The sequence below is a fragment of the Gouania willdenowi genome, chromosome 13 (assembly GCF_900634775.1).
Source record: "Gouania willdenowi chromosome 13, fGouWil2.1, whole genome shotgun sequence".
Taxonomy (NCBI): domain Eukaryota; kingdom Metazoa; phylum Chordata; class Actinopteri; order Blenniiformes; family Gobiesocidae; genus Gouania; species Gouania willdenowi.
Window position 1 is genome coordinate 27,561,861 of NC_041056.1, and position 26,532 is coordinate 27,588,392.

General features: G+C 38.3%; 1 protein-coding gene across 1 annotated transcript in view; it reads left to right on the forward strand.

Annotated features, from left to right (window-relative positions):
* blmh (bleomycin hydrolase) overlaps nucleotides 1-14,188 on the forward strand; it is a 34,570-nt gene extending 20,382 nt beyond the window's left edge. The window contains exons 8-12 of the mRNA XM_028464913.1: nucleotides 37-195; nucleotides 1,225-1,292; nucleotides 3,353-3,470; nucleotides 3,760-3,826; nucleotides 13,881-14,188. Of these exons, the coding sequence (XP_028320714.1) occupies nucleotides 37-195; nucleotides 1,225-1,292; nucleotides 3,353-3,470; nucleotides 3,760-3,826; nucleotides 13,881-14,029 (561 nt within the window). The 3' untranslated portion in view covers nucleotides 14,030-14,188. The remainder of the gene's footprint in view (nucleotides 1-36; nucleotides 196-1,224; nucleotides 1,293-3,352; nucleotides 3,471-3,759; nucleotides 3,827-13,880) is intronic.
* The last annotated feature ends 12,344 nt before the right edge of the window (nucleotides 14,189-26,532 follow it).

The window sequence follows — 26,532 nt, forward strand, 5'->3', positions numbered from 1 at the left end:
GTCTCTGGATCTCACTTGGTGCCACCCTGTCCTCAGGTCTGCCTTGTAAATGACCCCCGACCCCAGAACCCCTATGGGAGGTTGTACAGTGTGGAGTTTTTGGGTAATATGGCCGGAGGTCGTAACATTCTGTACAACAACCAGCCCATCCAACTGCTCAAGAAGGCTGCGGCTGACTCCATCAAGGATGGCGAGGTACGTTTAAAAAGGCATCCATCTACATTTACTATCTCCTTTTACATTATACATTTACTGTCTACATTTACTGTCTACATTTACAATATACATTTATTCTATACATTTACTCTACATTAACTGTCTACATTTACTCTTTACGTTTACTGTCTACATTTACTCTATACATTAACTGTCTACATTTACTTTATACATTTACTGTCTACATTAATTGTCTACATTTACAATATACATTTATTCTATACATTTACTCTACATTAACTGTCTACATTTACTCTTTACGTTTACTGTCTACATTTACTCTATACATTAACTGTCTACATTAACTGTCTACATTTACTCTATACATTAACTGTCTACATTTACTCTATACATTTATTTTATACATTTACTGTCTACATTAACTGTCTACATTTACTCTATACATTTACTGTCTACATTAACTGTCTACATTTACTTTATACATTTACTGTCTACATTAATTGTCTACATTTACTTTATACATTTACTCTATACATTAACTGTCTACATTTACTGTTGGGAGGCATTTTGCGATTTCTTTACCCAAATAACAGTTTTTAATAGAAAGGCAAACAGATTGTATGCTAATTTGACATGTTAAAAACATGAGCATAGTATAATATTTATTCTACATTTTATACACAAGGCAATTCACTGTGCTTTACCTGATTAATAAGTACAATAGAAAATATTAAACAACAATTAAACCATTAAACAAACATTAAATCAACAATGAAATGATTAAAAATATTCCTTTCAGTCATACGCAGTAAAGAAAAGAAAAGCCTTGAACTTGGATTTAAAAATGTTCCCATGTGATCCTGACTTCAACTCTGCTAGCAGTTTGTTCCACTTCTTTGCAGCATAACAACTAAAAGCAGCGTCACAATGTTTACTACTAACTCTAGAACTTTAAAGATATTTAGTTTTAATGCTTAGCTAGAATGTTGTTAAGGATGAAATGCTTTACTCTTGAGTATGTACTCTACCTCTCCCTGTCTCTGGTAGGCTGTGTGGTTTGGTTGCGACGTTGGCAAACATTTCCACGGCAAGTTGGGCATCAATGACCTGAATGTGTAAGTATATTTTATTTATTTTTTATGCCACATACAACACAAAGACAGAGACAATTACAGAAAAGAAGTAAAGAAAAAAAAATGCTGACGCGTTACCATAGATGGTATTTACAAATCTTATACATTATAATACAGTAAGAGGCGGACCCACAGGCCTCCTCAATACCTCCTTTTCTTTTGCCTCTTTTTTAGAAAGTTTTATTTTAAATAATGTATTTATTTATTTATTTATGTTTAAGTATGTTTTAGAGATATCGTAGATATGAATAAGTTCAGTGTGTGTATGCGTGTCAACCTGTGTGTGGCTTTTAGGTGCAGCAGCATCTGTGTCTGTGCTACTGGCGCCAGGCTTAAATTTAGCCCAATGACCCAAAGAATCGTGCTGGTGAATGTCTGGTATCATCTCTGCTCAAACTCATCTCGGACAGATTTCCTTTCATGCCAATAGAATATAATTGATTTGAGGCTTAATGTAGATTCATTTCTGCAGCCACACTCCAGATGGAAAAGTAAACGTTGGCCAAGCAAAGTCCTGGAATTAGGAAGGCAGTGCATTTGACTTTTTATGGTCATTACCACTCCTTCGCTGCTCTTTACAACCAAGAATGTTTGGATTGCTGGAGTAAAACATGGATACTACCCGTACTGTGCTGTAAACTTAAAAGGCCTATATCATGCTAAATCTACTTTTTGAGCTTTTAACCTTGTTACAATGTTAATTCATTATCAACAAACCACACCCACACAAGCAATTTTTCAATGCGCTGAGCCGTTCTAATTTTATTATCCGTTATGTCGATTTGTATCACCTTTGACTTGATCTGACGAGTTTCTGACACAATGCGTCGCAGTGGTTAGACAAAACAAATGATTATCACCTTCAAATGACTATTACTGAAGTTAATAGAGATAAGGAGGAGAAGAAAGTGACTTAGCAATTCCGGTGAGTGAAGCAGCTGAATAATGATGAACACCCTGAAGCGTTGAGACGGACTCACAATAACAATAGCCACTTAAATATCCATGTGTTTTACTGTAATGTGCAGTTTTTTGGCTGAAAACCATAACTACAGTGTGTGGATAGCAAAAAGAAAATCGCTTTAGTGATCATAAGGGGTGAGTTTTTGCAAGGATGTTGCAATACGATACGTATCATGACACTTGGGTCACGATACAATAGTATTGCGATATCTCGATATATCGCGATATTCTACCCAGTTAATATCAAAATTAAACGTAGAGATGAAAAATCAAGTGGCTGTATATGTTCATCAGAAGATATTGATCATTCAGAGGACAAATTCAGTCAAAACTATTTGCTTCAAAACATCCTATTTATTATTTATTATTGGTGTTTTTGCACATTTTCACTGAAAAAAAGAAAATGCAGTTACACACTGCCATTATAAAATAAAGTGTAACAAGTTTCTTTTCACTGAAACTATTGTGTGGAAGTCCCAAAGTAACCATGACAACATAATGACGGCATTGTAACAACTGTAAGTGAGAACATTAATGATAAAGCATCCTGAGTTACTGACGATGCACAAAAAAAGAAAAATGTATAATTTCTCCTATTGTTTAAACACTGATCTGAACAGATTATATGAAAATAAAATGTCTGTGCATCCATAAATACTGCAAGCATTAAACACTGCCATCATAAAATCAAGTGCATCAAGTAAGCATTGCAACGCATTGAAAGCATAGTAACCACTGTAACCACTGAAATATTGCACAAATACACAAAAACATTGATTAAATATCAAAAAAAATTGGCACCCAAAAAAATCGATATATCGTGAGTTTGATTTTTTTCACACCCCTAGTGATCACTGATCTACTCATGAATATGCATATGTAGGCCCCAAAACAGACGAGTTTGGGAAAATAAACCTCAAGTACTATGTTCTTGGGGTTCTCAGAACAAATGGAGATGGGTGAAAAATAGCTTAATATAGGACATTTAAGCTTTTTCTTTTGGCACAGGTGAGGTGAGCGTCAGCGTTTGTCACAAGAGGTTGTTTTGTAAGGTAGTTTTGTGTCTGTGTTTTTTGCAGGTTCAACCATGAGCTGGTCTTTGGAGTCTCAGTGAAGAACCTTTCGAAGACAGAGCGCTTGATATACGGCGACTCACTCATGACCCACGCCATGATTCTCACTGCAGTGACAGACAAGGTACAAGCAGGGAATCACACCCACAACTAAAAGAAACCCACACTTTCTCAAAAGCTCATAGACACTTTGACCAACAATGACCCACACACACTTCATAGTTTTCCACAGTGTTTTGCATGGAATAGTGTGTTTACGTTGCTTTAATCCACTGCACTTTTTCACATTGTTGTCAATATCCCCCCTTGTAAGTAACCCCAGCTGTCAGAACAACTTTCTTTCCTGTCATGTGCGATTCTCTCTCTAATGTCGCCATCGTCTGCCTCTTTTTGCCTCTTTTTGCCTCTCTCAGGATGGGAAAGAAGGCTATGAGAAGTGGAGGGTGGAAAATTCCTGGGGCGACGACCGTGGGAACAAAGGTAACGCCACTGCTCTCTTTATTTAACATGTAACATTGAATCTTTAAAATTAGCTGGAACAGGTTTTCTCTTCCCCGTGAGGAAACTAATTTCCCAAATTCGACACTGATTAGAGCCTGGTGACCTCTAGAATGGTTTCTCTCACCTGGGTGTGCTCCTATAACCATTTACATGTGTCCAAAAGCCATCAAATCCAGCTCAGAGCTCAGTTAAACTGAGATCTAATTTCTGGCTCACTGCTCAGTAACAGATGATGTCACATCCTGTTGGTCTCAGCATTGTTTTCTATTGGCTGTTTATTGAGAGTAAAAGCTGCAGTTCATGCATCTTTACATTTCTGATCTAAAGATGTGCACCAGGGGTGGAGTCCATTATAACTGTATTTGCGTATTTGATAATTAATTACAACTATGACGTAATTAGGGCCCAAGCAACAACTATTGTATTACTTTATGTTCCAATATGTGTGTGGCGTGGAGGTGGGCTCTCCAGCTATTGGCTCTTTCGTGCACGTGGCTACGGAGTGCAGTGATTAGCCACCTATTGGTAAAAGGAAATCATAGGCATTATATTTGCACAGAACATTGCAGGAACGTTTGTGTTAATCATTGAAAATGATCAGCTACGTTTCAACACTTAAAAATTTCTGCCACCCCCGACATGCAACACACCTGAACGTGCGCCACTTCCTGACGTGTGTGGTTGCGATGGCCCGTTCATCACTGCTTGCAGCTTTAATTATATAGTATTTGTAATTGAAAAGAAATTTGCTGTTGTAATCATATTTGAATTGTAATTCAGTTCAGATAATTGACTTTGTAATTGTAATTGGCATGAAAATTCAATAAAAACTTTCATTACAATTAAATTAAATGCAAAACTGGGGAATCATGTTTTGCATTTATTATTATTATTATTATTATTATTATTATTATTATTATTATTATTATGTTTCATTTGAAGTTTTCCCACTACCTGTCAGTTCTTTTGAGGATCATTGTACCATTTAAAAAAAAAAGTAATCTAGGGGTATACTGACAGAAAAACGTCTGACGACCCAAACAAAAACATTAATACCAATATTTCCATTGATTAGAAAGCCTAACAAGGTAACCAAGTGAATAAAAATATGATGGTTAATATTTTTTGTGTATTTTACAGCTGATTTAAGACATGGGTCAATACAGACCCGTTATCATAAGAGATGCTAACAGAAAGCTAACACAAGAGGAAGGTTACGTTTCATGGGTTTCTTTAATTCACCCTCGGTAATTGTGATTAATTGAATTTGAACTATAGTAATTGAGAATGTAATTTTAATTAACTTTTATGGGAAAAAGAATAATTGTAATTTTATTTGTAATTGGAAAAAATGCCTTTCACCATAATAATAATTGAGTTGCAATTGAACATGGATAGTTGAAGATGTAATTGTAATTGATCCAAACTCTGACGTGCACTAAAGCTAAACGGTGTCAGCTGAAATGGGAAAAGCCAGCGTGGGCACAGACGGCTTGCGTAAACCAGGTTTAACACATAAGCCTGGTTCTTTAAGCACACTTTGATGAAATATCCCCCTTTGTTTGGTTATAAACCATGATTTTCCTGTTTGTATCTGTTAAATTAGAAGCAGGGGTGGGGGGAGGTTCCCTGTGTCTCCTTTATGAACATCTTATTGGTTGTGTCCTGTTTTAGAATTACTCACAGCCACAAATATTTTCCTTTTTCAATTTTTTTAATTTTATAAACCCATTGCCTTCAGGCCAAGTTTCAGCAACATAGTCTTTGAATGATCTCACCCATGAAAAACAACCAAGTGTTTGTTTGTTTTTAATTAGTAGGACCTTTTGCTAGCCTCTGCACTTTATGCTTTTTGGGGTGCCATGAACAGCTCACAATTATAGCATTTTATATTTTATTTGATTTTGTTATGTGTTGGTAATCATTAAATGTGAAAAGAGAGCAGAGAAACTTCTCATTTTGAATAATTTTCTCATTCACTTTATTGAGGAAGGTTAGTGCTGTTTATTACCAGATCACTTGCTTCTTTTGACACTCATTTTGTATTAGATATATATATATATATCAAATACATGTATATATATATCAAATACATGTATAAGTGTGTGTATATTTTTTTTTGTCAGATAAATTCACAGTGTAGGCCTCATACATTAATAAATCCAAGATCATTCGCTCGAAAAAAGACTTAGGAGGAAATTGCTGCTTGAAAGTTTATGATCTCCACTGTAAACAAACAGTCTTTTTGACATTGTCAGACAAGTTTTGTGCATTGCATTGTGGTATGTGGAGTCCTGTAGACGGATGCATAGAAGTGTTTTACTTAGTTCTTACCATGCTTTCTTGTCTTTTCCCCAAAAACTCTGCTAAAGTCACTTCCCAAAACTTCTCTGGTGTTTTCACAAACTTAAAGTTGCAGGAAAATAATGGCAGATGTTTTTTTTGGGGCTTACAAGGACGATCCGAATCCAGATTTGAATGGTTTGCAGATTGAGGTGATATCACAGGGAATACTGGGAAAAAAGTAGAACAAAAATGCAGAAAGTGAATTACTGTAGGAATTAAGTAAAAACACTCCACATCCAACGATGCAATGCATGAAATTTGTCAATAAATTTAGTGTTTACATCTTTTTCTTCAAGCAGATTTTTATTGATCTCTGAGACCTACACTATGTATTTATCTGATTTTTTTAATAAAAAAAACTGTTCTAAGCTTGAGAATACAGAAAGAAAAAAAGATGGAAAATGTTCTTCCTAAACTGTCAAAAACTATCGGGTAAGTTGTCTCAAATCATTTGTTCACTGGTTCAGAATGATTTCTGTTGCCCATTTCACAAACATAAGTGAAGCCACTGTTGGGCTGGGATTTATCGGCAGATTATGAGTTTAAAGCCACTGGTTTTAATCCCAAACCCTGCGACTGTTGCGGCCATTTATAATTTAAACCTATTTTGGCATGTTTCCAACATACAACCCTGCCATCAGGAGTCAAAATTCTTTGCATTCCTTGAAATTTTAATAGACTGGCTCTCGCTATTGAACCCATTTTATCCCAAATTTCACTTCATTTCTGATCTCTATCATAGAAGAGCATTTCAGGTCAATTATTCCTTGTCTGGCACAAACAGTGTACACACATATCCGTATACGCATACTTGAAATTATTTGTTTGAACCCACAAACCTTAGTGACTGTTATGAAAACATGGGGGTGAAAAACCCCCTCGATCAAATCAAATGTACACACACACACACACACACACACACACATATCCTATTCCATAAACGCAGTCAGATGGGGGAAGGCCCAGACTCCATCCACAGCCAAACCCATAATGTTTTTGAGAACAAAAGCTTTGAAAAGTGGACTTTTCTTGTCAAACTCTGGGCTTTTTATTTGACTAAAGTGTAAGAAGGAAAAAAAAAGTCTTTAGTAATAAAAAGCCATTTAACCAGGACAAATGCAAGCAATAAAACAGAAATAAAAATGTGTTGCTGGGAGAATCTGTTAAATGTATTGATTTAAAAAGGAAACTTGGTAGCTGATAATAGTTAAGTTAAAGATAACACAGGAGACGTTGAGTTATAGATGTTGCTTAAGTCAGCAGACAGTGTTTTCAAGGGTTTATAGAGCTCACTATAAATGACTCCCGTCACCTTTTTGATTTTTACACATACCCTGTAAGAATTTCTCTAAAAGGAGACTTACTATTTTTCTTCACCCTAAAAATGCAGCATACCGGCGTTAATAGTTCTGCTCACTCCACAACCACCCGTGACTGAAGTTTTTATGTTTAGTCCTGAGAAGTTTGTTACACCTTTAGGTTAGGTTAATCATTATTTTATTGTATTTTTTTAAGAAAGGAACCCTTTTTACCCCACTACTAGGATTCTAATATCCATACATTTAATATGCATTTTAATACTTCATTCAGTTTTGAGTAACTTTTTGTTCAGTTTTTTCCCACCATTTTCACCGACTGGTTAATCATTATCTTAATTTTGAACATGTTAAAAAAATACGAAAACAACTGCTCCTCCTTTAGGGTCTTTTATGCACCTGACAATTGTAAAACTGATCCAGAATCACTATATTGATCCAGATCATTCCCCTAAAATCTAATTGATAGATAGCACTTTATTGATCCCTAGGCAAGGCTCCCTCAGGGAAATTAGGTAATCACTTGTTCTGTTCTGAATGAATAAATTAAATAACACTGACACAAACATAACCTCATACAAGCAGAATTGGTGTGATATAGAATGTTGAAAATGTCTTTGTGTATGACTCAATGCAATAATGTATGTTTGGTTTATGTTAATCATCATTTTTATCAAAAAATTTTGGGCAAAATAGTAAAAATAAAATAAAGAAAATGCATTAAAATTACTTGGCACCATGTGTCATATTTTGGTTTTGTAAATAATAGCCTCGTCAAAATTGGAATTTCAGCTTTTCAATACTCTTATTAATATAAGAGTGGACCAATATTTTTACATTTTGCAAATATATTTATCATTGCAACATTTAAAACTCAGCCCAACAGCAATCAACAAATGGTGCAATGCTTCTTCCACTTGAGCTTTCTCTTCTTTATACAAGTTGTGTGTATTGGTTGCAGTGCTGGTTCTCGAGGGTAACTCATACGTGTAGTCATTTGATGCAATGTGAGTTATTTCAAGCAGGCCTTTGTCTTCCACAATGCTAATCGGCCTGCAAGATGTAGCCACCCATTTAGCTATTGCTAAAGAAAGTTTGTTGCTTGTAGATCTGTTGTCTCCTCTGCAAACAATCCAATGTGGTCTGCCTTTGGCGTGGAGGAGGTGGGATCTCGGCATTGGCTATATACTTGGCAAGCAGCAGAGGTGACAAGTAATGAAGTACAAATACTTTGTTACTGTACTTCTGGAGATTTTATGGTATCTCTACTTTACTTGAGTTATTATTTTTTGGGCTCGTTATTTTTAAGATTTTCGAAGATGACGTGACAACGTGAAAAGACGCAAAAATTTTGTAGTTTAAGCTTTTTTCTGCCTGCCAAGCAGGTGATATTTTAGACTCAATGTACTTCTGTGATAAGTCCTTTCGCACCTAAAATACACGCAGATAACTTAAAGCAGAACTAAGTAACTTGCGCTTAGCACTACCCCTAAAGGTCCGTTTTGGTTATGTCACAGTCGTAAAAACTCTGCACCCCCCGCCGCCTGCCCCACCCCACAGCTACAGTACATGCGTATCTTTGCTCTCCCAAGACCGTAGCAATTAATCACTGAAAAATCCGAATACAACAGTGACACTAAGGGTGCTTTCACACACATAATCCCATGTGAACAGTATGAGGAAGAGAGACAAGTAAAATAAATGAATGCTGTGGGAGTAATATGGAAGGGAGTGTGGAAATGTGTGTGTTTGTGTGCTGACAAAGCGGCTCTGAAAATGGATGGAGGATAGATAAATGGATATTTGTGTGTGTGCTGCCTGATGGAGCATTGGGTTGCGTGTGTGTGCGTGCCTGTTGCCATGACAACAGTGTGTGTGATTGCTGTGTGTTGCTGCTAAGCTGTCACTGCATGAAGTTGTTCCGTTCCTCAGACAAAGGTCTTCTCTGCTTTTCTTTGCTGGCTCCGCATTGATATAAGTTTGAGAAAAGTTAATTTGTAGACAACTTTGTGCAGCCACAGGGCTGGTCATAATCTAGCATTAGTTTGTAATGGGCTGCCGTAAAGCAGTACGTCTTGCCACTGGTCGGAGGCAGGGAAGTTGCAAGTGCAGTTTTCTGGCCAGAGACAGCAGGGGTAGATGACAGACCCCCCAATCACTTGTATTACCCTCACAGGGACTATGAAAAGGATTTATTAAGGTGAAAAAGTTACTTAGTTCTGCTTTAAGTTTTGTTGCATGAACCATTTGGCAGAACTTTGAAGCTGAACTTTACATTCTAAAGAGCCTTTTCTCTATCCATATCTCCGTGCTGCTTTGCCGGTATCCACAAAGTCACTGCTACGTCGCTAGCTAAGGGGCTATCCATGGGTCTTCTTCTTCTTTGTGGTCTTTTTTGGCGGTTGGCCTCCACTATTTGGGCATTACCGCCTCCTTATGACCCGGGGTGTGGGAGCGACTTCAAGCTCCATCAGTCTCCTGCAAGTTGGCCCATGGGTCGTACGTTAATCACACGTTGAAGGGAATTTGCACAATCATTTTGACAGCCATAGTATTTAAACAATTTCCATTTGAAGTGGAATGAGTTGGCTTCTGTTCCGTAAAACAAAAGACGCTGTTTACTCGAGACATTTTGGTGGTGATAGTTCTGTACCTCCCAACGTGTAGCATCAAGTGCTTGGTATTTGACACCAGCCTCTTCATGCATCTGAAACTAGAGCAGATGACTGTTTGTTTCCAGGAAAACCTGAAGAAGAAAAGATTAAATGACTTGACGGTTCAAACTGAATGTTCACAGCAGTCATACGCCTGAGCTTTCCCCTCGGAAACATTATTTACCATTTGGCCCGCATTTAATATAAACACTCACCGCCGTAGTGTTGTATGGTCCCAGTAAACATGGAAAAGCACGATCAGTCTTTTTTAAGCAGAAACGCAAGATGGCTTTGAACTTGACCCGACTCTAGCTTACAGTTCATGCATCTGTTCTGACAGAGGACAGTCAGCCTTTCCCTTAAAACAAATAACACCCAAGATTCACTCACGCACTCAAACTCACTGTGCCACCCAACACGACTGCTTCACAAAGCTCAAATTGACACACATGGGTACCACAGTGAAACCCAGGCAGCTTGCCATTGAAGATTTGCGTACTTGGAACGACACTGATACACAACACGCGTAGCATTCCAATCCGTTGTTTTGAAGCAGTGTATGTTCTTGCGGTTCCCCTGACGTCTTTTACAAGTCGGTTTTAGGAGCAGCATGTCCTTGTTTTTATTGTAGTCTGAGCTCTAAAAACGAGTTGGAGTAATATATTAATGTTCTCAGAGTAAGACACTGGAAACCAGTGCAGCTCAAGACTCATTTCTTATTTTAAATCAAACTACTTTTTTGAGTTGGATTCACAGGAGAGATACAGACACACTTTTCATTTTGCTTTGTAGCTACTACTGTAGTGAAAGCCATGACCAGACAAGAAATGTCATGCTTCAAGTTCCCTACCACCCTCAGTCCTGTGAAAACATTTGTTGAATAATCGTTAAAGAGAGTTAAAATAAACAAATTGCTTTTGTAATCGTAAAGCAGTTAAGACCTTTTTGTAAATGACCTTTCCAGTTAGCTGTTGTAGGTTTGTCTGTTTGTTTGTCTGTCTGTCTGTTAGGAGGAATATGACAAAAGTACTAGTACTAGAATGTGTAGCCAAAGATAAACCTCACACCATGGAAGATTCCATTAAATATTGGTGTGGATCTGGATCATTTTGCTGATTCTGGATAATTTTGAAAAAAAAAAAAATCCATACCTCTCATCATGGATAAAAATTAAAAATCATCTGTTTTGTAATTGACTTATCTTTATAAAAATTTGACTGTCAGGCTGGTTCCTCAATTATCCGATCAAGTTTTCCCAAATATTTTCCCAAAATATGTCCAATTTTGGAGCTACTGTATCATTAATAATGAGCATATAAATGTATTCCAAGCAAGTGTGAATGATCATTGTACCATATGCCAATATCTGGCAAAGAGGATAATTGGCGCTTGGGGAAGATTTGTGCTCTCCGATTGCTCTTATTTGCTAAATAATGTCTTACCAGAAAGAGGATCCTGGGTCAAAGTCTGAGCCATTGTGCTTTTTCATGCTATTGTTGTGAGACTCACCCCCAAGTTCCACCGGATCCTTAACTGCTCCGAAACTGCTGCAGACCTGCAACACAGCTGATTTCCAGGTTTCCATAAAAGCCAATTTCCACCGCATACAAATCTGCTCGAGCACAGCCGCAGCAATTTAACAACGATAAGCCCGTGTGTGACGGGAAGTAAAGCTCAGACACAGAATAAAATATCTGGTTTATTTTCAAAATAAAATACTCTGTGATCAAGGTGGATTGTAATTCAATCAGTTTACGCGGGTCGGTAAATGACCAACTCACGGATGTTTGGCCCGATTCGAGCAGTATCAATGAACGTACACTATAGTGTACATTCACTGTGGACTTGCAGCACCGGCAGCAGGCAAGTTCTGTATTTAGTTTTACCGGTAGCCATCACTCTTTTGCTAGCGAGAAAAACAATGGCGGACCTTCTCCAAAGTTTTTATCAGGTTGGGGTGGAGTCTATGGGTGGAGTTACCAGTGGAGGTGAGGGTATTTTCTTTCCCAATTTGACTTGTGATGTCACAAATCTGGAAAATTTGGAACGGCGCAGGTTTTTCTGTGTTATTACCTCATATATGATCCAAAAAACTACAAAAGTGGATTTTTCATAATATGCCCCCTTTAACATTAAAAATTACTGCAATCATGCGATATAAGTAGGGTTGGGTACCGAAACGCGGTTCCGACATAAACAGTAGTAACCAGACCAAATAAGAACAAACATTCCATCCCCCCCTCTTGGTTGTTGATCGTGACGTCAGTGCCGCTACTCATCACATGCAGCACACCCGTTGCTCATAACTGAGAGCGAGAGGATAAAAGACCACATGGAGTTAACTTAAAAGCCGAACAATGCACCGTGTTTGATAACCTACGTGACCCAGAGCAAAGCACGTCAGCAAAAGCAGCAACCAGTGTCGACCTCCCTAGACAAACTGAAGTGAGTCACGCTCCCAGCGCTGCCAGTGTGGTGGACATCATCACAGATGATGACAGCAGCCTTTCCTCTTTGGGTCAGTCTAGTAATTTAATGCCAGCTAATGGTAAACTAGCTAACACTGTTGCCATTCAACATTTGACAACAACATATGAGCTACAGTATGTGTTGTACTTCATCTCAGTGTCCGCTGACTTTCTGTTTAATGTTAGGCTCATAAGTCGTGTTTGTAGACAAAATGTTGAACTTAAGCTTTAACACCAGATTTAGAAGGCACAGTTTTGTATTTACACAGGAATGCAACAGATTGGCTAGCTCAGGGGTTTACTGCAACCTGCGGCTCAGGAGCCACATGTGGCTCTTTGACTCTTTTGCAATGGCTCCCTATAGCTTTAAAAACCAATATAGAAATAGAGTTTTTTGTTTTGTTTTTACAAAGTCTATAAATGTGTATTGACAAATAAAATCATGGTAACAATATTCATCTCCACTATTATATAGTTTAATATAATATAGTTTTACTGGATATTATTTAAATGGTTTTGTTTATTTATTATTTTCATATATTACTATATATATATATATATACAGTATATATACATTATTTAAAGTAATATTGTGTTCAATTTCGCCCTGAAAACAAAAGGGTATTGTATTTTCACAAAGTGTTTGCGGTTTCATTTTTTTAAAGTACTGGTTTAAGCACCAGAACTGTTTAAAAAATACCAAGTCGGCACCGATATCGGATAAAACCCAACCGATACCCAACCCTAGATATAAGTGCTTGGAATGTTGAGTTTCATTTACGCAATGATTCATGTTTTCGCTGTAATTTTTACTTTGTCCTGCAGGCCGAATTGGATGCTCAAAAGGGCTGGATTTGGCCCCTGGGCCATGAGTTTGACACATGTGGTCTAAGCATGAAAAGAATCAGATTTAAATGGGCTGTAGTAGAAAAAAATTTAACAGAAAGTGAATTTGTCATTTGATGTAAAGTCTCTTTTTTTAACAGTAACTCTGATATCAGTAATAAATGTATTGCCTCAGTTAAAACATTGATTTGTAGTAAAGGTGTGTCTGTTCATGTCACTCACTTCTTATTTATGATAATTACTAATATTGACTAATAGTAGATTTTAAAAATCATAAACATGTGATCTTTGTAATGAAGATGCGTACGTTATACCTTGATGAAAAATAATCTTTATTTATTGCCTATGTAGTGACACACGTTGATATTTGTATTTCTTTATTTGTTCCCGTTTCTTTCTGTAGGCTACCTGATCATGACTGATGACTGGTTCTCAGAGTATGTATACGAGGTGGTGGTCGACAGGAAGTTCCTTCAGCCTGATGTCCTGGAAGTGATGAATCACGAGCCAATCGTACTTCCTGCTTGGGATCCGATGGGCGCTTTGGCATAGCTGTTGAATTCCAGGTTTTATCCCAGCCTCTGGTCTCTATGACTCCGCCCAGATTCTCAGCTGCTTTTACCTCTTTGATAATATTCCACAACTACTTCAACAACACCTCATTCATTCAGGAAAAAAAAATAAAGATTTTTTTTTTCTTTTTTAACCAGACTACTTGTGTTTTTCCCTTTTATACTAGTGTTAAACTCATAATTACTATTTTACATGTTAAATAGATTTATTTTATACATGTATTTTTTTTAGCATTCATGAACATTGTTGCTCTACCGACTTATTAAACTGTAACTGAGAATCAGTTACCTGCCAATTCTAACTGTTTTCAAAGTTATTTTCAAAAAAGACGAATGGTTACGTCAGCTTTTACACCTCATTAAGGATAATGTTATGTTAACATTGTCCTTCAATCATATATTCATAGAGATGAGTCCCACATCGTGTCAGGAGGTAATGTTACTGGTGGTTTCCACTGGATACGGCACCGATCCGGTTTTTCCCCGTTGTCCACCGTCCGATAATCCCCACTGGTTGCGTTTTGAGTGCGCCACGAAATATAATCTGAAGTGTTTTATTTTAGAAAGTAACCCGATATTTTATTGTGGAATACGTGCTTAATTTCCTGTTTAGCTTAATTTGCTCTGTGCTGATTGATGTGTCGTGCTCCGGTGTCCACCAGAAATAGAAGTCCTGCTTATACCGGACTACCGCAGCTGGGAAGGAACAGAAACGCACTGCAGCGGACCCGGTGGATATTGACTCATAGACTAAAGTACATACATCTCACCTGCGGTGACGCAGCGGTGACGTAACGCAGCAGAGCCGCATCCAGTAGAAATTGGGGGTTAGTTTTATTGGCTGTGATTACCAGAATGATACACACACTTTCAGCTGAAATCATACTCTTTGCATTGCTGACAATCCATTCAAAGAATCGACATTTTTTTTCCTCTGTTGGCTTTCGGTCCACAAATTTAACCAACACCTGTACAAGGTTTAAATTAAATGTATTATCTGATGACACAAATTGTGTTGAAGTCAAAACACTTGATCCAGAGGTAAACATTTAGTCCTTTCTGGTTATTATTCTAGAACAACAAAATGGTGTTTGAGGAAGATCATTAGGTGCTTTTTTGTTTGTTTTTCTTTGACAAGATCACAAAGTTAGATCTAGAGTTTGACCCCCAGGAACCATGAAGTGACGAGGCCTGATATCAAAGATAACGGCAGCGCTCCCTGAAAACAACAAGATCTAAACTGGACCAAAGTGGATCTTTGCTCAAAATGTTTTTTGGCATCAATCCTTTCTAAGTCCTAATAAGTGAAAATGTCCTGCATGTAGGGCTGGGCGATATGAACCAAAACTCGTACCTCAATAAATTTTCTCAAAATAGCTTATATACGATATAAACCTCGATATTTTTAACTCAACAACCCTGGGTTAAATTTGCTGATGTAAAATGACACACAGGCTCTTTTATTAACAAATAGCTGCATGATATGTTCCACTTTGGAATTTTTCTCCTGTAAGGGACAGCATGTGTAAGTGAATTCTGAAGTGTGACTTGTTTAGGGAAAGGTCTGGGTTAGGATGCACTCAGAAATCCATGTAACTGAGCTTATGCTGTTGTAAAAGCAGAAACTCCTAAAGCAAGTATTTTAAAACAATTAAACATACAATAGAAATATATTGTTGCTCAAATAGTCACGATAGAAAACTTGATGTATCTTGAATCTTGATATATTGCCCAGGACTGCCTGCAGGATGTTGTTTCAAGAAAAGCAGTCATCTTAAAGGAGTCCAGATGGAAGATGCATTCACTGCAGGTGATCCCTAAATTACCATTATTTAATAAATTAACTCCACTTTCCATGTGAATAAACATTTCAATATGTAATGTAGTTGTGAAAATATACTGTGTAGTCTAGACTGGCTGGATGCCAGTTAGACCTCTACATGTTTCACCTCTGTCCTGGTTTCTCTTGTGGTTCATGGGATTCATTTACTCCTCTTAGAATAACACTTAGAGTTTCTGGTTTCACACAATCTTCTCATAACATCCTTTCTCTGCAGTCAGCACCAGAGGAGCCAAAAGCAAACGTGTGTGTATGTGTGTGTGTGTGTGACAGTCATGTGGGCAAATGCACATATTTAGTGGCTGTGTTCGAAATAGCTCATTAACGTACTACTCATACTAAGTCTGATGTCAAAATGAATATGTAGTGCGTTCACATTAGATAGTGTAAAAAGTTTAAGTACGTGAGAAATACCCGCAAGTGCACGATGGGCACACTAGTCATACTCAACCGGCTCGTGATGCAGTGCGAGCGGAACGTTGGGTCGTCCTGGGACCAGCTTCAAGCCAACAGTCAAACATCCCCTCTTCAAAATAAAAGCAACTTTTCTTGTCTTCAATTCGTTCTTGAGCACCTTTGTAAATGGGGCTCTTGTTTTGAAGTTAACCGGAAGTTTAGTCAGTAGCACAATGGCAGATCTCCGAAAATTTCCGAAATGTCGGCATGAAATGTGTTTCCGCGAGTTTTATGGATCAAATGAGCACGTGTTACTTTCTACTTGGTCACTTTCCCACTTAAAATGCTTTCAGAACTTTCAAAGGTGGCAAATCAACAGAGATATTTAGTCTCATTGTGCTTCAGGTTTTTGTCGATGCATCTTGGGAAACTTGGAAGTATACTTCAGTGGGAACGGTCACCATCCTAATCATCCTAACCATACTAATAGTATATAGTGGACAGTATTACAGTATATATCATTGAGTGTGTAGTACATTAGAATGCGTTTTCTAACACAGTCACTGCATTGTCTGCATCCTAGTGGATGTCCACTAGCAATGCTGAGAGCAGGAAAAGGCCACTCTTACTTATTTCTATATGTTTCAGGAATGTGTCCAACTGCTCCTAGCCCCTCCTGTAATCACCGAGTCTTCCTGCATTAAAACACCCCTGTCGAGGTGAGGACGACCTTTAACCTCCCAGCAGTCGGTCGGTCAGATGAGTTACAGCTGTCCAACTTTAACAGCGAGGGCTGCAAAAAAAAGAATTTAAAAATACCAATTGGCATCAGAGGCGAGTTGGAGGAGGACAGGAGGTCCGGTGGGAATTATGGCTTTTATTGTGACTGGAGTGTTTGACTTGGTCAGGAGCCCTTATTTCACTCCTACTTTACTGCCTTCTTGATAATAACTCTGCATGTTTTTCAGAAACACTTCACTATTTGAACTATTTATAAACGCCATGACAGAGATCAGCTTTTTTTGTCGACTTCAATGGAACCATGATTCTGTTTCTAAAGCCTTTGTTCCCATTTCATCTTTTTTTCTTTGTTTCTGCTTTTCTTTTTCAATCTTTGTTTTTACTAAATCCAGCAAGTTCATTTTGTCTTCTTTTTTGAACTCATATGTTACATTTATTCGCGCAATTTTTTTTTCAGGAAATGTGATCACCTGACATGTTTCGACTGTCAACAGTTAGTCTTCCTCAGAGGTGATTGCTTTGATGGATTCCTACAAGTTATTTCATAAGGAAAGCATCCTAGCATCTACTGATCTTACATGTGTCCTAATGAGTTCTTTCTGGTTGGCCACGACCCGGAAATAATTCATAATTTCTGAATAAAACAAACCATAACATTATTTTGATGCAATCCCATTCATATCTCCTTAATGGCTGCATATGGACTCATTGGGTTCTTTGCAGCCTGTTTTCATCATGTGAATTATAGTGTCAGCGAAACCATTTTTGAAATATCTGTTTGCTTCTTACGCAAGATTGATTATTAGGGATTGGACTTTGGCTTGACCAGTGATTTCTTGCCCAAATCTCTCCTCGGAGGAATGCCATTCATCTTTATCTTGGTTTCACTTGGTGAGGTGAGTAAATCATGGCTCTTGAGTAAACTATATGTTTAAGTAGAAGAGTAAAATCATTCATCATCTCACACTAATGTCTATACCCATAAAATGTGCCTGTCTGTGGTTGGTTTTAAACGCCTTTGAAAAGGTGTGGAACACACTCAGCAGTGTTGGGCTCTTGCCTACCCTGACTGACATGCAGTCAGGGTAGGCAAGGTCGGCAGTGCCTACCCAAGGGTGAATTGATGTTTTGATTATTTGTTTTAATTATAATATAAATATAAATGATTTATTTTTCCATTTCTGATAGCCCACAATACCTATAAGTTTGAAAGTGTCAGCATTTTGTGCATTTCATAGCCCAAATGACTAAACAGATCTGTTTCCTGGTACGGTAGAGACGCTGCACAGTCTCACTCCGCTGTAAGGCAGGAGGAGGCCACACCCCCTCCCAAAAGCACATTGCTGCTCTGCCTCTGTTCCCATAGCGTGTTTTTATGTGTTTGCGCATGCGCAGTTAGTTCCCCAAGATGAAAACCATTTACGTAAAAAGGCAGCTCTCTACGCTGCCTTTGGACGTAACCGCGCTATAATGAATGCTATACGTAAGTTCACAGTGCATTAGTGAATTGATCCTGCGTGGCCACTGCTGCTACATTCTCTAGCTAAAAGCGGGATAAGCATAATATGAGGAATTACAAATGACAAAGTCATGTGTCTTGCCCAAAGGCACGTGGTATTGCAAACAGCTGGAAGTCAGAGACTAGTGCAATAGAAAACGTTTGGGAACCACTGCATTTGCCTGATCCACCAGCAAAAAATGTCTCTATGTAATGATTTTCATCGATTAAAATTGACATGATGTTTCCAATTTAAATTCTCATTCACAAGGACACATACAAATGTGACATGAGATACTTTAAAAAATGGCATTTCCCTTGACTGGAACTAATATTCCTATCATGACTTCTACCTCTTTCTACAAACACTATGAAACTTAGCTTTTTAATATTCAATGACAGTTTGATAAAATAAAAAAATTCCTGTTGACACCACGCCATGATTTAGTGTTGCCATTAGTTATGAACTAATGAATCAAACAACCATTCTGAGATATGAGGTAAAAATACATCTTGTGTAACCTTGGGAAATAAGCCATCAGTCAACTATAAAAGGTTTACTCCCAACAAACTAATCTCATTAGTTCCTCCTTCATGACCTTTTCTGAGGTGTGTGTGTGCGTGTGTGTGTGCATGTGCATGTGCAGTCTAACACTTCTCTAACCCCTGACTGTCTGACTTTATTTAGAACCTATAGAACAGTGTGCTCTAGCCAAGGTATTCCTACTGTGCTGCCATTGTGTGTGTGTGTGTGTGTGTGTGTGTGTGTGTGTGTGTGTGTGTGTGTGTGTGTGTGTGTGTGTGTGTGTGTGTGTGTGTGTGTGTGTGTGTGTGTGTGTGTGTGTGTGTGTGTGTGTGTGTGTGTGTGTGTGTGTGTGTGTGTGTGTGTGTGTGTGTGTGTGTGTGTGAGGATTAACCCAGTACCTCAGCTGATGCTGATTAGGAGGGGTCATTCAACCCTCAAACACTTGCAGGATTTTAACACCGAGGAGGTGGAGCAGACACAGAGATTACATTGTGATGTCAACAGGAACTTTTTTCTTTTTTTCGTACCAGGATGGTTGATTGGATCTTGTTATGTTATGTACACATGTAGTCTGGGTTTAGTGGACCTACTGTGACTCTTTACTTGGCCCATTGCCTTATAGCACAGTAGGTCACAGGTGGCGGGACACACATTAGATAAAGCAGGGCATAAAAACCTGAGCATGGTTCCTTACAGACTCCAATAATGTGTCCCATCATGATGATTTTACTACTGTTGAAGACTTTGTATGCGTGTGACTTTTAGTGGCTCTTTCCAGACCATTGTGAAAATGTGCATCAAAAAGTCTTGGATTAGGGGCAAGGATGGTGTACTTAAGCCGTGTGTGCGTACATGTTGGAGTCTGTGTGTGAGTGGATGGTTGAGTGCTGGTGTTTGTGTCTGAAAGCCTGCAGAGAGCAGAATGCAGCCCATTTTAAGCCCCTCCATGTGTGTTTGGTGTGATTGGGTTTAGGCGGTGCTGTTAGCAACGTGTGCAGATCGTACGAGAAACACTGGAATGATAGATACCACTCACAATACAAAGGTAAGGCCAGCGAAACATACTGGACTTTAACATGATCTTGCTTTTAAACAATCATGTCGAAGAATGTAGAAACTTTCATGGAAGTATCTTTATCCTTGTTCAATGGTTGATCTGCCATTGCTTTCAAATGGCTTTGTATGAAAAACATAAGAAACGTCTCCTTATGGGAGTATTTAGTGAGAAGACATTCTTTATCTGGTTGTTCGTGTGTGGCATGGGCTCCCCTGAGGCCTCTACGGTGTCCGACCTAACCGTACTACGTGTACGAGTCCTTTTGTCAAGTTGATCTTCATTGTGTGCTGTTCTTGACTTGAAAAGAACTTGTCTTTAACTCATGGGTCACCAACATTTCTGAAACTGTGAGCGACTTCATAGGTACTGAATAATCCAAAGGACTACCAGTTTGAAAAAAAGCACTTATTAAAATACTAAATGTTCACGGTTTCACTTTAATTAGAGGCTAAGATAATAAGGAAGGCTAGGTGTAGCTTAAAAATGTTTAAAGGCTAAGAGTTGATCCATATGAGTTATTTTAAATGATTCCTCAGGCCAATATACAGCGCTTGACAGTATCAATGCTCTGAGCGGGGCTGCCCTCTTGAAATACTGCCCTTGTAAGTTTGGAAGAAACGGGCCGTCTTTCATCAGGTCATGTGACCTGGAGAACGTTTCACTTTACAGCAGTCACGTGACCGCAGGCTCTGATAGACTCATGGAGCTAAGCTAAGGCTTTTGCTACTATTTTTCCGCCTGATTGACTCCTGGTCCTGGCCGAGGCCAGCACCGACCTGCCTTCTGCCCAGCGCTGAACACCGTCCCACGCATGCCAGTTCGCCCGTCCCCCGGCGCCACCGACATGGCGAGGAGTGCCGAGCGTGGGGCCTCCGGCGGTGGGGAGAGGAGGGCGGTGGCTGCTCCGTCAGCCGCGGCGCGAGCCCAGCCCCGCTTCGCACCCCAGCCCGACCGATCCTGAAGTGACAGGTCAAATACTGTCCACATACACAATCAAAAGACGAAGGGAGGCTGGCCCGACTGACTGTTTGTTGTTTTTTGCGACAATGCTGCGGCGCTTGTGGCCACTAGGGGCGCTTGACATGAAAATTACAGGTCTAGCGCCCCTTGTGGCCAAAAGTTACACAGTGTCCCTTTATGTTTCAACATGTAACACTTTATTTCTCCTAATTTATGCAATTGTTTCATTTTCATCACATTTCATAGAAAATGATCATCTTCCTATTTTACTAGTTTCTATTAAACAACATTTAACCAATCATATAACATGCAACATTTGTAAAATGTTAAAATCATGTCATATTTTACAAAAATCCACCTTGTGTTTTTACAAATACATCTTTATATCTTTATATATCATATTATATTATATTATATATAACATACCACTGACCATGCACCAAATCTGCAGCACTTAAAAACATTTGTCACAATGTTTCAGTGAAAATAATACATATAAAGATGGATAATTTAATACTAAAACACAAAATACATCATTAATGAAAGCTTATAAGTGCCAAACCCATATTCAATTATAATTACAAACATACAAATAGCAACATCAACAGGAGAAAAGCCTTTAAGTACAATCTACACATATATACAGTACATACATTATATTGGTGTTTAATTATATAGCATTTATATTAATTCCCAACTATTACAGAGTTATCTACAGTTAAAGAAAGTTATGGTCTAATGTAATTTGCATATTTCTCCAAAACCCTTCTCTTATTATGTATCTTGAGTTTCTGTAGACTAGCAGCACTTTTCAGGTTTTCATCTAAACCTGAAAAGATGAAAACCTTTTCATCATTCATCTAATTCATTGATGACTGAATTAGTCAAACATTCCATGCTCTACCTCAGATTTTATGTTAGCTTGGAGTAATCGCTCAAAAACAGATAAATGGTCATTGTTACACTAATAATCATTTAATCAATTTTATGTTCGAGATACATTGAACACAATGTAGGGTGATAATAACTAATAATCACAGCAGAGTTTAGGTTTGGAAAAAAGTTATGCAACGAGTATTTTAACTTCACTGTTTGACCCACATCCCATCTGTTATCATTGAGGAGGCGGGGTTTATTACCTATACTGCAGCCAGTCAGCAGGGGGAGCTCTAAAAATAAAAGCTTCACTCCACCAGGCAGCTTGTCCCGTTCATTCTTTTTACAGTCTATTGTGTGGCCTGTCAATACCAGGCACTATTGACATTGTGCATTGTTACTTTTATCCCTCATAGTCAGAACAAAAGTAACACACGGGGGTCGTAAATAACACCATTAAATACAAAAAAAACTAAGAAAACAGTGGCTAATAATCCACACTTTGCTATTTCAAATTTTGGGATGTTACAAGAGTAAATGAAATGAATATCATGACCATGAAAAAGGTTTACCATTTGTTCTTTACAAAATGTTGTTTTTGGTTGTAACTTTGCAGGACTGTGACGTCACCATGAGATCTTTTCAGGGTCGGGAGAGTGTTGTGTGCTTTATGCATGTTTCATTTTATTAAATGGCCTCGTTACTTTTGTCCCGGGTTACTTTCATACTGGCTTCCCCCTACATTTGGTGTCATTGGGGTTTTTTGTCTTAGATCTTTTTTTGAGTATGTTTGTTGTGTGTGTTTTCGCACTGATTTTGTGCTTGTTTTTCTTTTTTTACGTTTTGTGTTTTGTAGTTGTGTGATATTGTTTTGCTTTTTGTCTATTTTTATTGTATTTTTGTATTTTTCGAGTTGTCTTGTGTGTTTTTGGATTAATTTAGTTTTTGTAGGTTTTTGTTGTCATTTTGTGTAAGTGGTAAGGTTATGTTTTACCCTCCGACTGTCTGTCAGTCAGTCAGTTAGCACAATGACTTGAAAAGTTATGAACGAATTTGGATGAACTTTTCAGGAAAATTGATAAATGGGACAAGGAACAGGTGATTTTTGGTGATGTTCTGGATACCAATATATATATATATATATATATATATATATATATATATATATCCCATTCATTTTCCTGTCCACACTGTGAAACTTCTTGTCAGTTATGTCATTGGTTCTCAGAACTTGGATGTTCTATAGACCCCTCAATGGCCCACGTCATGAGTGACATGGCTGGAGGAAAACAGGAAACGCTGCTGGCTAAAGACTGTGGAGGCCAGTAATGTTACAGCTTTGTTGTGTGTTTGGGTGCCAGAATAGGCGGTAAAATGTTAGTGGACCTAAATTAAAGATTTATAGGATTCCAGCGGACACTCGTGCTCAGAAAAAAAACATAGACAATTGTGGTTTTGTTTACAAACAATCAAAGGGTCTATTAGAACATGGAATAAGCAAGACCACAACACAGTTAGGGTGACCAAGAGACCCGGTTCTCCTGCAACACCTTCAATCTGCCAGCTCCCAAGAACAAACATTTCACAAAAGAATGAAATACGAGGACATATTTATAACTGTCCCTCACAGAGCAGGATTTGTACCAAGGTTGCAATATTTTAATAACTATTTGACAATAATATCATTGTTATTCCAAATGCTTAAGGTATGTTTTGATTATCAATGAATCTAATAGTGTACATAAAATCAATGTAGGACTACAACATGTGAACATCACAATAAGAGTGGAAATGAGCTGCTTGGCGGAGGTCTGTGTTCTCCAAGTGCTTTTCTAGTTATTACTGTTTTTGTTTTGTTTTCTTCTGACGCACTCCCATTGACACTCAGTTTAGCAGCAGCCAACTCCTGAGCCCTCTTTATTAAGTTGACCCATCCTTGGAGAGCTCAGATCTGATTGAGGTTAAACAGGTCAAGCCCATAAGTGTATTGTTTTGGCCTGTAGTGGTGGAAGGGAAGCCTGCTAGTGTGTACTGACTCAGATGACTCAAAATATTCTCAAGATTTTACATTTTAATGGTTTCTTGTTTTTTTGTACCATTTGTCAAAGAATTTATAAAAAGTTGATGATAAGTGGGTCCTAAAATTATGATGACATTAATTTAAAAAAAGCATATGTAATATTAAAACTGTTGCATTTGGCTTTCCAAAGAGCTAAAGTAATCATCAATTTTGTTAGATAATGAACTATTCCAATAGTTTTCAGTCTAGCCGTCTGTTTTCTACACCGTTTTCTTCCAAGGTGTAAGGTGGGGTACACCCTGTACTGGATGTCAGTTTGTCTCAAGGCCACATTTAGACATACAAGCTTTTACACTCATTCATTGTGGGCTCTATTCTCCCATGTGCTTAAGTCCAAAAAGCCACGCAGTGGCGCTGTCTTTGGCTGCGCACTATTTTCCCTCTGTACTTAAGTCAGTCGCTGCTCCCCTTCATCCTAGTTATGCACTGTGGGTGGAGCAGCCCTGAAATGTGGGTGTTCCCATTCAAATCTGGCTTTACGCGCATTCTCCGGTGTGCATAAGTCCTTTTTTCTCTTACATGCTTTTAACCCTGGAATAAGTGCAGCACCCTGATGAGGTGAAACATTATATTGTACTAGAAGTTTGGACTTAGTTACATTTGAAGCCACATGGACTCGTGCGTCACACAGCAGCAGCTGTGATCACTCAGCTGCTGCTGAGCGATTAATTAAAACTCTGACAGACGCAGACTTCTGTTTATGTTGGTCACAGTGATTCAACTATTTTCATACTATGTCCAACATAAAGTCACAGTTTGATCCACTACAGAGTGAAACAAGCTGTCATATACAGATGAGGATGGACCAGAACCTGTTCCCACACATATTTTAATTCTCAGGTCGCTTTAAACAGATTTAGTTTTAAAACTGCGTATTATGGTTTCACTGCAAACATCCCTCTGTATTAAAGCAGGACGCTTTGCGGCCGGGTTATTTCCTCATATCTTCAGCGCATCTAACTCGGTCATGCTTTTTATGACATCACCGATTCCTTTCCTTCAGCCCGCCTTCATTCACACATATGCGCTTTTGGTCTACCTTAAGTGCGGTGGGCGTGCCAGGAGCCTGGACCAAAGAATACGCATTGGAGAGAAGCGCGTAACGCTTAAGTACAGATGGGAGAATATATTATTATATTATGTTAATTTAAGCTACTCTGATCAACCTAACACACATGTATTTGGATTGTCGGGGGAAGAACTCTGAAGCTGGGTTTTCATTACAGATTTTCGAAAAATAAAAGCAATATTTCTAAATGTAGACAAAGTATAATTGTGCTTTGAACGTGTTTCCATTGAAGGTTGTATTAAGCAGGAGCCTCGTAAATCCTGTGAAATCTCATCCCGCGAGACTTTGCTGGAGTAAGACGGACGTTCCAAACCTTCTTATTACAGTTCATTTTCCTTTGTTGTTTCACGCCTAATGTGGCAGTAATAATGCTTAGAAATGTCTTTTTAGGAGATAAGTGGTCATGTGACCAGGTACATCACATTCTGTGACGTGTAATTGCGAAAAAAGTGTTTCCATAGAGAGTTTACGACACATTTCAATGTCTGAAAATCCTCCTCGTGAAAGTGTAAAAACTTTTTAGCGATATTTGAGTGTTTCCATTACCAGTTTTTATTGCACTATTTAGATTTTGCGCATTTCCAAGGGTAATGGAAACCCAGCTTGGTGTTCAATCTTTCATTCATTCATTCGTTCAGTTTCTGACCCGCTTATCCCTGTTCTGGGGCTATAAATCTTGCCAAATGTTTGCTGTTTTAATCCTAACACCAAATTACAATTAAACTCTTCATCAATGTCATCGGATAAAAACAGCGTTGAATATTGATCTTTTTTTGTTTTGTTTTCATCAAGTATAGACATTCTACCTTGTTTTAGCTTAAATCTTTATTCGTGGTCTAAGACTTCATCGACTAAAATGACTATTCCTTACTTAAAGGTATAGAGGTAGATTTTCCCGAAGTTTAGAAAATAATTGCCCTCTCCACTTTTTGAAAAAATGCACATGCGCAACACTGTACTTGCTCCCATGAGGGAATGTCAATTAAACGTGTGCAAGAGAGCGTGCACGAGCCCGTGGGTTACTTGTGCCAGGGATGGCTTCACTAATCATAGCTTTCATTAGGATAAACTTCTCTGCTATTAACTACTAGGTCGGTTATACTGCTACGAGTCTGTTTCCAGTTGGTGATTCGCCCTCTTTTAAACACTTGAAAGTGCACATGTGCGGCAAGCTAAAACTAGCTAGGGACGAGCACGTACCATTGCCTTACGTCAGAATGATTGACAATTAGGAGGACCAATAGTCTTGATGATCCACCCGGAATTTGAAGCCAAAATAACATCCTCCACAATACCTTTAATGCAATAATGCAATGAGTGTTTATGAAAGGCAATCCCAATGTATCATTATTATTATTATGATTGCTGTCTTGCTGTTTTACACTTCATCAGCAAAATAAAAAGTTAATGATTGTGAGGGGAAGCATATTTGTCTTGTTG